At 41.8% G+C, this 13,038-nt stretch overlaps 1 protein-coding gene across 1 annotated transcript in view; it reads right to left on the bottom strand.

Annotated features, from left to right (window-relative positions):
- The window catches only part of myo10 (myosin X), a 296,284-nt gene extending 284,222 nt beyond the window's left edge, over window positions 1-12,062 (bottom strand). The window contains exon 1 of the mRNA XM_063069990.1: window positions 11,701-12,062. Within this exon, the coding sequence (XP_062926060.1) occupies window positions 11,701-11,721 (21 nt within the window). The 5' untranslated portion in view covers window positions 11,722-12,062. The remainder of the gene's footprint in view (window positions 1-11,700) is intronic.
- Window positions 12,063-13,038: the final 976 nt, after the last annotated feature.

Genomic DNA, 13,038 nt, shown 5'->3' with positions numbered 1-13,038 from the left:
TTATTAACAACCACTGTTTCTAGTTCCACACTTTAGCACACGCTCCCAGTTCACCAACATCACCTCTGGCTCTCAGTGAACCACCCACATTGCACACTGGGAATTGCAGTTCTTTTATTATGTACACACATAACACCTTTGCATCTCAAAACTCAAAAAATCCTCAGAATATAACTAAAAGCCAAAGGAACAAATTTTGAATGTTCTACAAGTTCCAATGTTGCAATACAGATAAGATGAAAATTTAGAATACTAGCAGCAGAATTGGGATCAGTGGGCTGGCTGAAGGAATTGGCTTGAGCTCAAACACACCATATGCTTGTTGCCATAACAGCAAACTAGGCAAGGCTGATCCCCTTGAGATGGATAAAAAGCAAGTGTGATTAACTGGCCACTGTAACTTGCCCTAAGTGAGAGTAAATACTGAAATAGCGTTGAATAGTGGCAACTGATACTTTGATGGTTGATGCGCTCTTGGTGGGTGCAAGGAACTGTTTCTGTGAAGCCTTTCAATCAGTGGCTCAAATTACACTGAGCATACCCAGTGACTCCCATGCAAATTCTCATCACTCAGAAAAAAAGTATTCAAATATGTGCAAACAATGCATAGAAAACCCCAATCCCTATAGCAATCAGGTTTTAACTAAATTCCTTTATTTACCTGGAGAGGTGCTGCTCAAAGCAAGAGAATTCCTAACCCAAGGTTTCTACCAGTCTTCTGATTCTGCCTAGTTAATCTGGAGAAGGCTATGGATGAGCAGAATATTAGTGATATCAACCTGTGGATTTCCATTTGTAATTGTACATATGTGTACTCCAAAAGCTGTTGCCAGTTTCATGATAAAATGGTGGCCAACAATGACTGTGTCACTGTTTCAACAACCATAAAATACAGGCTAATGGGAGAGGAATCCTGTAAACCTGTTGCTCTCTGTCTTGGCCTGACAAAGGCGTGCCCAATTCCCTTGAAATAAAACCTTTCTGTTTACTTATATACACACACGCTGCAGAGGACAATGAAAACCATTGTTTTCATCAACATTTTCTTGATTGAAGCTTCCGTCTGTTGGATCTCTCGCACCAGGTAATCATCGCTTTATAATGAGATGCTGGACCATTAAAGCTGAACAAGTCAGCTTTAAGGTAAATAATTCAAATGCTGTTATCTTTATGAAAGGATATGAATATGCAAAGAATACCTTTAATTAATTGCACAAGTTTTGCAAGCAGCAAACAACAGATGGCTGGCTAGCTAATATGTATGCAGATCATCAGCAGACATGTGTAATCACCCTTTCATCTGCTACCCTCAAGGGAATATGAACCAGGTTTTATGTATCCTATTGTCACTAGTTAACTCTCCAAGTCATTAACTATTATTTTGGTAAACTGGAGCAACACAAATTCGAAGAAGGAAATCTAAGAATCGGAGCGGGAGTGCGGAGGAAGCCATTTTTCAATTTCTTGGTTTTTTTTCCATCGGCATTCAGAGAGGCGGGACTGTGCAGGCGTATGGGCAGTGAAGCAAGGAAAATTTAAAAGGAACAGAGCCTTATACAGCGGGCAGCGGAGTGAGCCGGGAGCAAAGTGAAGGCTTTAGGGCTTCGGCTCAACAGGCTTAGGCGGAAACGGGCGAGGCGAGGAAGGTTTGGTATTCATTTTTTGTTGTTATTTGAGGAGAGGGGCATTATGAGTGTAAGAGCAGTTTGTTGTTCTCGGTGCCAGATGTGGGAGGCCCTGGAATCTCCAAGCCTCCCGGACGTCCACATCTGCGCCAGGTGCGCCGAGATGCAGTTCCTAAGGGACCGCATTAGGGAACTGGAGCTGCAGCTCGGTGACCTTTGTCTGGTCAGGGAGAGTGAGGAGTTGATAGAGAGGAGTTACAGGCAGATGGTCACACCGGGGCCACGGGAGGCAGACAAGCGGGTCACGGTTAGGAGGGGGAAGCAGAAGAGTCAGGTAATAGAGAGTACCCTGTGGCTGTGCCCCTTGACAATAGGTACTCCTGTTTGAGTACTGTTTGGGGGGGGGGGGGGAACAGCTTACCTGGGGGAAGCGACAGTGGCCGTGCCTCTGGCACAGAGTCCGGCCCTGTAGCTCAGAAGGGTAGGGAAAGGAAGAGGAGGGCAGTTGTAATAGGGGACTCGATAGTAAGGGGTCAGATAGGCGATTCTGTGGACGCAGTCCAGAGACCCGGATAGTAGTTTGCCTCCCTGGTGCCAGGGTCCAGGATATTTCTGATTGCGTCCAAGATATCCTGAAGTGGGAGGGTGAGGAGCCAGAGGTTGTGGTACATATAGGTACCGATGACATAGGTAGGAAAAGGGAAGAGGTCCTAAAAGGAGAATATAGGGAGCTAGGTAGGGAGTTGAGAAAAAGTACCACAAAGGTAGTAATCTCGGGATTACTGCCTGTGCCATGCGACAGTGAGAGTAGGAATGCAATGAGGTGGAAGATAAATGTGTGGCTGAGGGATCGGAGCAGGGGGCAGGGATTCAAGTTTTTGGATCATTGGGACCTCTTTTGGCGCAGGTTTGACCTGTTCAGAAAGGACGGGTTACACTTGAATCCTAGGGGGACCAATATCCTGGCGGGGAGATTTGCGAGGTCTACTGAGGTGACTTTAAACTATAATGGTTGCGGGGTGGGAATCAAATTAAAGAGACTAGGAGAGAGGAGGTTAGTTCACAACAGGGGGATGGGAACAAGTGCAGAGAGACAGAGGGGTGTAAGATGAGGGTAGAAGCAAAAAGTAGTAAGGTGAAAAGTAGAAGTGGCAGGCCGGCAAATCCAGGGCACAAATCAAAAAGGGCCACTTTTCAACAAAATTGTATAAGGGCTAAGAGTGTTGTAAAAGCGAGCCTGAAGGCTTTGTGTGTCAGTGCAAGGAGCATTCATAACAAGGTGGATGAATTAAAACTGCAGATTATTATGAATATGATATAGTTGGGATCACAGAGACATGGGTGACCAGGGATGGGAGCTCAACATTCAGGGATATTCAATATTCAGGAGGGATAGACATGAAAGAAAAGGAGGTGGGGTAGTATTGCTGGTTAGAGAGGAGATTAACGCAATAGAAAGGAAGGACATTAGCCGGGAGGATGTGGAATCGATATGGGTAGAGCTACATAACACTAAGGGGCAGAAAACGCAGGTGGGAGTTGTGTACGGGCCGCCTAACAGTAGTAGTGAGGTAGGGGATGGTATTAAACAGGAAATTAGAAGTGTGTGCAATAAAGGAACAGCAGTTATAATGGGTGACTTCAATCTACATTTAGATTGGGTGAACCAAATTGGTAAGGGTGCTGAGGAAGAGGATTTCTTGGAATGTATGCAGGATGGTTTTTTGAACCAACATGTCGAGGAACCAACTAGAGAGCAGGCTATTCTAGACTGGGTATTGAGCAATGAGGAAGGGTTAATTACCAATCTTGTCGTGAGAGGCCCCTTGGGTAAGAGTGACCATAATATGGTGGAATTCTTCATTAAGATGGAGAGTGACGTAGTTAATTCAGAAACAAAGGTTCTGAACTTAAAGAAGGGTAACTTTGAAGGTATGAGACGTGAATTAGCTAAGATAGACTGGCAAATGACATTTAAAGGGTTGACGGTGGATATGCAATGGCAAGCATTTAAAGATCGCATGGATGAACTAAAACAATTGTTCATCCCAGTTTGGCAAAAGGATAAATCAAGGAAGGTAGTGCACCCATGGCTGACAAGGGAAATTAGGGATAGTATCAATTCCAAAGAAGAAACATACAAATTAGCCAGAAAAAGTGACTCACCTGAGGACTGGGAGAAATTCAGAGTCCAGCAGAGGAGGACAAAGGGCTTAATTAGGAAGGGGAAAAAAGATTGAGAGAAAACTGGCAGGGAACATAAAAACTGACTGTAAAAGCTTTTATACACATGTGAAAAGAAAAATATTGGTTAAGACAAATGTAGGTCCCCTACAGACAGAAACACATGAATTGATTATGGGGAGCAAGGACATGGCAGACCAATTGAATAACTACTTTGGTTCTGTCTTCACTAAGGAGGACATAAATAATCTTCCAGAAATAGTAGGGGACAGGGGGTCCAGTGAGATGGAGGAACTGAGCGAAATACATGTTAGTAGGGAAGTGGTGTTAGGTAAATTGGAGGGATTAAAGGCAGATAAATCCCCAGGGCCAGATGGTCTGCATCCTAGAGTGCTTAAGGAAGTAGCCCAAGAAATAGTGGATGCATTAGTGATAATTTTTCAAAACTCTTTAGATTCTGGACTAGTTCCTGAGGATTGGAGGGCGGCTAATATAACCCCACTTTTTAAAAAAGGAGGGAGAGAGAAACCGGGGAATTATAGACCGGTTAGCCTAACGTCAGTGGTGGGGAAAATGCCAAAGTCAGTTATCAAAGATGTGATAACAGCACATCTGGAAAGCGGTGAAATCATCGGACAAAGTCAGCATGGATTTGTGAAAGGAAAATCATGTCTGACGAATGTCATAGAATTTTTTGAGGATGTAACTAGTAGAGTGGATAGGGGAGAACCAGTGGATGTGGTATATTTGGATTTTCAAAAGGCTTTTGACAAGGTCCCACACAGGAGATTAGTGTGCAAACTTAAAGCACACAGTATTGGGGGTAAGGTATTGATGTGGATAGAGAATTGGTTGGCAGACAGGAAGCAAAGAGTGGGACTAAACGGGACCTTTTCAGAATGGCAGGCAGTGACTAGTGGGGTACTGCAAGGCTCAGTGCTGGGACCCCAGTTGTTTACAATATATATTAATGACTTAGATGAGGGAATTAAATGCAGCATCTCCAAGTTTGCGGACGACACGAAGCTGGGCAGCAGTGTTAGCTGTGAGGAGGATGCTAAGAGGATGCAGGGTGACTTGGATAGGTTAGGTGAGTGGGCAAATTCATGGCAGATGCAACTTAATGTGGATAAATGTGAAGTTATCCACTTTGGTGGCAAAAACAGGAAAACAGATTATCTGAATGGTGGCCGATTAAGAAAAGGGGAGGTGCAACGAGACCTGGGTGTCATTATACACCAGTCATTGAAAGTGGGCATGCAGGTACAGCAGGCAGTGAAAAAGGCGAATGGTATGCTGGCATTTATAGCAAGAGGATTCGAGTACAGGAGCAGGGAGGTACTACTGCAGTTGTACAAGGCCTTGGTGAGACCACACCTGGAGTATTGTGTGCAGTTTTGATCCCCTCATCTGAGGAAAGACATCCTTGCCATAGAGGGAGTACAAAGAAGGTTCACCAGATTGATTCCTGGGATGGCAGGACTTTCATATGATGAAAGACTGGATGAACTGGGCTTATACTCGTTGGAATTTAGAAGATTGAGGGGGGATCTGATTGAAACATATAAAATCCTAAAGGGATTGGACAGGCTAGATGCAGGAAGATTGTTCCCGATGTTGGGGAAGTCCAGAACGAGGGGTCACAGTGTGAGGATAAAGGGGAAGCCTTTTAGGACCAAGATTAGGAAAAACTTCTTCACACAGAGAGTGGTGAATCTGTGGAATTCTCTGCCACAGGAAACAGTTGAGGCCAGTTCATGGGCTATATTTAAGAGGGAGTTAGATATGGCCCTTGTGGGTACGGGGATCAGGGGGTATGGAGGGAAGGCTGGTACAGGGTTCTGAGTTGGATGATCAGCCATGATCATACTGAATGGCGGTACAGGCTCGAAGGGCCGAATGGCCTACTCCTGCACCTATTTTCTATGTTTCTATGTTTGTTTGTTTGTTTTTTTTATATATACACTCTTCACACTCAGTACTTCGTAGGTACAATCCTCATTTGTGCAGTCAGTACACTGGATGGGGTCGGACCCAAGCTCTTGATGTAAACACAACTTCCTCTATTTTATATTCCATCTACACCTTGATAAGAGCCAGCATTCAAATTGATTATTTGCAATGTGCATTTCATCTTAAGATTTGGAACTCCAAGATGGTGCATTATTATGATGTTTTGCAAAGTGTCCCCAGTATATATTCTCATTACAGTTATTATAATCATTCTACTCTTAGATCTCAATTATAAAACTGTCAGAATTATCTACACTGCACTTCTGCAGCTGCAACATTATTTTCTTCAGTCTGTTTTCTTTTTACTATTTTTTCACCACTGGGGCAGCACTGTATCGTAGTGGTTAGCTCAACTCTTTACGGTTCAATTCCCACCGCTGCCTGTAAGGAGCCTGTACATTCTCTCCATGACTGCGTGGGTTTCCTCTGGGTGCTCCAGTTTCCTCTCTCAGTTCAAAGACGTACCGGTTAGTAGATTAATTAGTCATCTTAAATTGTCCTGTGATTAGGCTAGGCTTAAATCAGGGGATTGCTGGGCAGTGCGGCTCGAAGGACCAGAAGGGCCTATTCCGCGGTGGATCGCAATAAATAAATACTTTGTTGTGCGACAGAAGTACAACTTGTCTGGATGACGTGAAAATAAAAACTTTTCACTGCACCTCTGCACAGGGGTCAAGAATAAACCAATACAGTTTGCAGTGAAACATGTAAAACAATATACGAGTGCTGGCAATCCCCTGCATAATTTCATGACTGCTACGTACATGCACACAAACTTGCATGTCATAATGTGTTACACACATCCTTACAATGGTCATGTGGCCTATGCTCAGAACATTTCTTCTTGTTTCCCTGTAACCTAGTCTTTTTCACATTCAATAACACCTACTGATCCTTCTCAAATTCTGGAAATGTTTAAGTCTAATGGGGACAGCACTGGAGCTATAAGATAGCTGCACTACCTGTTGCATCTCTGAGATGACCTGATTCACCTGTTCACTGAGTGGCTTTGCAGCAATTTCCCATTATTTACAGTGAGGAATCAACTCTAACAGCAGTACCAGTTTCTTTGCCTATTGCTACAGCAACTTCCCCTCTACTCTTTCAGTCCAGTTGAAGAATCTCCACCCGAAATGTGAAATGTCACATGACACATCTCTACCCGAGTCTCACCTGAAATGTCACGTTTGATATTTTTGCTCTAGATTCCAATTTCTGCAGGCTCTTCGTCTCCCATTCTTCACTTTGAATAAAACTTCATTAAAATACAATGCAAACAACAGGAATTCTGCAGATGCTGGAAATTCAAGCAACACACATCAAAGTTGCTGGTGAATGCAGCAGGCCAGGCAGCATCTATAGGAAGAGGCGCAGTCGACGTTTCAGGCCGAGACCCGAAACGTCGACTGCGCCTCTTCCTATAGATGCTGCCTGGCCTGCTGCGTTCACCAGCAACTTTGATGTGTGTTGCTTTATTAAAATACAATGAATAGTCTCAGCCTACATCATTGACTTTGTTCATTGCCATAGATGGTGCCTGACCTGCTGAGTTCCTCCAAGATTTTGTACATGTTGCTTTGGATTTCTAGCATCTACAGAATTTCTCATGTTTAAAATGAGATTTTGCTTTAAATAGATTGAATATTATAATAGATTATGAATACTTTAAAATAATTGACATGTATTTTGCTGTTCTGAAATGTGGGCAAAACTTTTCCAGCACAGTTGCACAACAACTACTATCTAACTTCCTCCATGATTTTGTACACCTCTGCAACATTACTAGTCAGTCTCCTACACTCCAAAGAATAAGGTCCTAAACTGGCCAACCTCATCCAATAACCCAGGACCAAAAGTTCTGCCACAATTCTCAAATCTTTTCCATAATCTTTGCAGTTTCATGAAGTATAAATTGCTTTGCAATAATAGTCAATTACAGCCAATTCAGAGCAATTTCTATAGTAGGTGCAATCCAAATATTAAATCCATTCTATGTATTCGGTCAAGTCACACTTTAAAAGAACAGTTTGCCAAAATAATTCTGGCGATAAATGTGAGGGAGCTGGGAATTTAATGCGAAACTGGACAAATGTAGGAAAATTTGATAAGAATGCATGTCCATGGCCCCCTCTTCTGCCATGATGAAACCACTCTCAAGCTGAAGAATCAACACCTTATATTCCATCTAGGTTGCCTCCAACCTGATGGCATGAATACCGATTTCTCCAACTTCCAATAATTTTCTTCCTCCCATCTTTCATTTCCCTGCTCTGCCCCCTTTACCTCTTCTCCTTATTTGCCTACCAACTCCCCCATTGCCCCTCATCCTTTCCTGTCTCCCAAGATTCACTCTATTCTCCTAACAGGTTCCTCCTCTTTCAGCCCTTTACCACCTATCACCTCCCACCTTCTTACTTCATCCTCCCCCCACCCCACCTGCCTAGCTTCATCTATGACCTACTAGCTTGTCCTCCTTCCCCTCTCCTGGCTTCTTCCCCTTTCTTCTCCAGTCCAGGTGAAGGGTCTCAGCCCAAAACATTGACTGTTTATTCATTTTCATAGATGCTGCCTGACCTGCTAAGTTCCTCCAGCATTTTGCGTGTGTTGCTCTGTAATAAGAATGCAATTTTATTCTAAATCTGTAATGGTGTGTAGAAATCCTGGATGCTCAGTTTTATCTGAAGTATTGCAGCTATCAAAACAAATCAATGGGGGCTCATTGAAAGAAAACATCAGGTTTTAGCCTGGCATCCACTGGATCAATCTGATTTCAATGTCAGTTTATTTGTTTTAACTACTAAACCAAGCAATCAACGATGGGAATTTCTGTCACCATTATTTCAGTGGTGCGGAGGGGGAGTGGACACAAAAACAGAAAGTAGAGGGCAATTACATAATCCAGATTTTTTTTAAAAACAGGCCCTTCAGCCCAGGATGTCTGCACCAAACAATGCCAAGTTAAACTAAATTGCATAGGATCCGCCCTGAGCAAAACACACTGATGCAATCACAAAGAAGGCACTACTTCATTAGGAGTTTGAAGAGATTTGGTACGCCACCAAAAACGCATGCAAATTTCTACAGATGTATGGGGCAGAATATTCTGACTGCTTTCATCATGGCCTAGTATGAAATCTCCATGACACAGATACAGAGAGGGTTAAGGATTCCCTGCCAATCAAGAACATTTTCAAGAGGCAGAACCTCAAGAAGGTGGCATGCATCTCCAAGGTGTCATCCTCACGATCTGGAACATGCCCTCTTTGTGTTACTACCATTGGAAAGCCAAAGATTCATAACAATAAAAAAAAGAAACAGCTTCTTCCCCTCCACCATCAGATTTCTGAACGGTCCAGAAACACTACCTTGTTTATCTGTTTTTTGCACTAACTTATTTTGTAATTTTTACATCTTGCACTATACTGCTGCTGCAAGACAACAAATTTCATGGCATTTGTCAGTGATAATGAAGCTGACTCACTTCATATCCCTCCCTGCGTGTTCATGCATCAAACATCCTTTTAAACACCATTGGCTTATCTACCTCCACTACTTCCTCTGGCAGCCTGTTCCAGGTACTTACCATTCTGTGTAAAAAAACGAACTTGCCCAGCAATCTTCTTTAAACGTTCCCTATTTAACCACAATTGCGTACCATTTAGTATTTAAAAACGCCAACACGAGAAAATCTGCAGATGTTGGAAACTCAATTAACACACACAAAATGCTGGTGAACGCAGCAGGCCAGGCAGCATCTATAGGAAGAGGTACAGTCGATGTTTCGGGCTGAGACCCTTCGTCAGGACTCACGAAAGGTGTCGGCCCGAAACGTCGACTGTATCTCTATTTAGTATTTAACGTTTCTAGCCTGGAAGAAAGATTCTGACTTTTCTGCCTTATCTATGCCTCAATTTTATAAACTTCTATGACATCTCTCCTCAGCTTTTGCAACTCCAAGAAAAACCCAAATTTGTCCAGCTTCTCCTCATACTCTATAATCTAGGCAGCATCCTGGTAAACCTCTTCTGCACATTTCCAAAGTCTCCACATCCTTCCTGTAATGAGGCAAGCAGAATGGCACAGAATCCAAAAATCACACTCTCATTACAAGACTCTCAATACAGTGTTGCATTGAATTTCCAGCAATCTTACATCCAACCTTTACTCTGCAGAATTACAACATACTCTGGGTGAGTCAACTACCAAACACTAAATATGAATATGTACCTTGAAAATGGAAATCATTCACTGGCAATGTGGGGGATAAACATGGGAATATTTGCGCAAATCCAACTTAAAACGGGCAATGTAGCCATATATCCTAATTATTTTTGAATTTAGAGTGTTATATTTGTTAAATCTTTCATTAGCCTCAAGCTTAAAATCTAAGTTACTCAATCATAATTCACTTTTAATGCAATAACCAATGTGATTAACATTTCACATAACGCTTAGACAAATCAAATATTACTTTCAGCATAAATTGAATGGGCAGGCAAGAGCTCGAAGTGAATGTTTGCGAAGTCTGAATCGAACAAGGCATTTGTATTATGTTAGATCAAAGTCCACAGTTAAAAGAAAACCTGCCCTTTTGTTTAACAATGGATTGCGTGAACAAAATCAATGTAAACAGTAGTGTGTTCCGAAATATCTTTGAATAATTAAACGAACAAAAGTATTAACTTCTCTTCCAATTTCCATCTTTACCTCCGTCCCCGAAACGTGGCCACTTCCTTAAAACTAACATAGTAAGTTTAACACAGGCAAAACACTTACGCTGATCTAGCAACTGAAACACTTCGTGCATCATGATCTTTACACACAGGAGCGGGAGACTGATTAATGAGCTTACAGACAGGAAACAAAAGCTTGCCAATTTTGGTACAACATGTTTCAGTCTGGCCCGGGTCAGCACCATTCCACAACTCCGTTTGCAGATACTTTCTGCGAAAGACCACCATCAAATGCTAACAAGCTTTCCTTACTGATAGAGGACCACTTTCAGGAAACAATGTTTTTCCTTGGGATATACCTGAACAGAATTAATTCATTCTTTTGATTAACAGGGTCAATCAAGGCTGATTCCATTGTCAATTCCTTTGTTTTAACCACTAAACAAAGCAATCAAAGAGCAACATTAATCATTTGGATTTAGACTGATAAACGCACACATAAACTTCTATTAGCAATCAGTAATTCCGGACATTGTAAATATAGTACGCATTTAAACTTTGAAAACAAGTCACTTATGTATGATGAGAACTACTCGAAGATAAGACACCTTTTTTTTAAACAATTACATACAAGGAATGGATTTCCTTGAAATTACATTGCAAGCAGCTGTGATAACTAAAATTGCAAACATAATTTGATTATAAACTAAAGTTACACAATCTAATAGTTACCTGGAATCGGTCATACAACCAATGTGTTTTTTTTTCCCCATTTAAAGTAACACACCCTAAAAATCTGTAAGACGAGTTTGTGGTATAAACTCACTCCAAAATCATCGACTAAATAATGCAAACCAGATTATAGTAAAATATGCTGGAACGGTGTGCGTTCGTCTGAATATCTATATTACCTCGCTGTCCAGTTCCCTAACATAATCTACTGAAAAGACTGCTTCCTTTGCAGGAAGCTTGTAGCTTTTTGAAAGGAAATACCAGACCGGTCAGAGAGAATCCCTACTTCCAACATGTCTTAGTTAACATTGAAATAGAAGTAATTTGAAAAATAAGCCTCTTAATATAGCAGAGTCCGTGGGTAATTGTTATATTTCCCTCTCCTTTCACGCCACAAGCCGAAAGATAGTTAAACTGGTCAGATAATCATTTTAAATTAAAACATAAAAATACAGTTCGCGAAGTGAACTTACCTCAGTGAAAAAGTTGTCCATTGTTTAATTTTAAACCAGACTTTTAAGAGTTTATTTTCTACAAAACCATGGATTACTGACGCGAACTACAAACGAAGGTAGTATTCCACTTCTCAGGTTTCAAAGTTACTCCTCGTTACTACCAGTTTTGAGATGAACACACATTCACACTGCGTCCTTTGTTCCGGAATTTCCTTAAATCGGGGGGACTGTGAAACAAGCACTCATTCATGGCAGTTTTCTTAATGTGCAGTTTTCTTCAGATTATGGGAAAGGAAAAACTCCTTCACAATTAAAATGAACTTTACTCCTGTTAGGACATTGTACTATTCATGCACATTTTCTAGGCACTCAAACTTCTCTGAACTAACCCAACGGAGTAATACTCCCTTGTGACTAATATAGCTCCACCCAGTTCCTGCAGCCCAGCCCCCACAAATGAACCTTATAAGGGAATTGGTTCCTCGTTACTTCAAGGTTTAAATGTAAACCATACTTGCGTGCCCTCAGAAGGACCATGTTTAAAGTTCAGGATTTTATCACCTCCTGCAAATTTTGCTGTATCAGGCACGGTAACGTACATTTGGCGTGTCGAGTTGTTGAATGTTGTTGTAATCCAGTTAAAAATATTGAACGGCTTAACTTTTATTTACGTACGTTGTTATTGCTTACTCAAAACCATCCTGGATTAGATTTACAGAAAAAATAATTTAAATATTATCCCAAATATCAGTAATGTTTTTTCATGTATTTGAACATAAAATGCATACATCATGATGCTCTTTATTACCCACAGCTCAGCATTCAATACCGCCATCCGTCAAAACTAATCAATAAACTTCAAGACCTTAGACTCAATACTTCCTTGTGCAATTTGGTCCTCGATCTCCTCAGCGGCAGACCCCAGTCAGTTCGGATTAGCAACATCTCCTTCAGCAACGGTGGTGATAAATCAGCATAGAGGAAAGAGATTGAAGATCTGACTGAGTGGTGCCACAAAAACAATCGCACTTAATGTCAGTAAGACCAAGGAGCTAATCAGACTTCAGGAGGAAAGCAGAGGTCCATTAGTCAGTCCTCATTGGAAGACAGAGGTGGAGAGGGTTAGCAACTTTAATTTCCTCAGTGTTATTATTCAGTGTTATTGGGCCCAGCATGTATGTGCAATTATGAAGAAATCACAGCAGCACCTTTACTTCCTTAAGAGTTTGTGAAGATTCAGTGTGGCAGCTAAAACTTTGACAAACTTCTAAGGCTGAGTAGTGGAGAATATACTGACTGTCCATCGTCAGAGATCCCCACCACCCAGGACATGCCCTCTTCTTGCTTCTGCCATCA

Source organism: Mobula hypostoma, chromosome 17, assembly GCF_963921235.1.
Source record: "Mobula hypostoma chromosome 17, sMobHyp1.1, whole genome shotgun sequence".
NCBI classification, from domain to species: domain Eukaryota; kingdom Metazoa; phylum Chordata; class Chondrichthyes; order Myliobatiformes; family Myliobatidae; genus Mobula; species Mobula hypostoma.
This window is presented reverse-complemented; position numbering and strand designations above follow the sequence as displayed.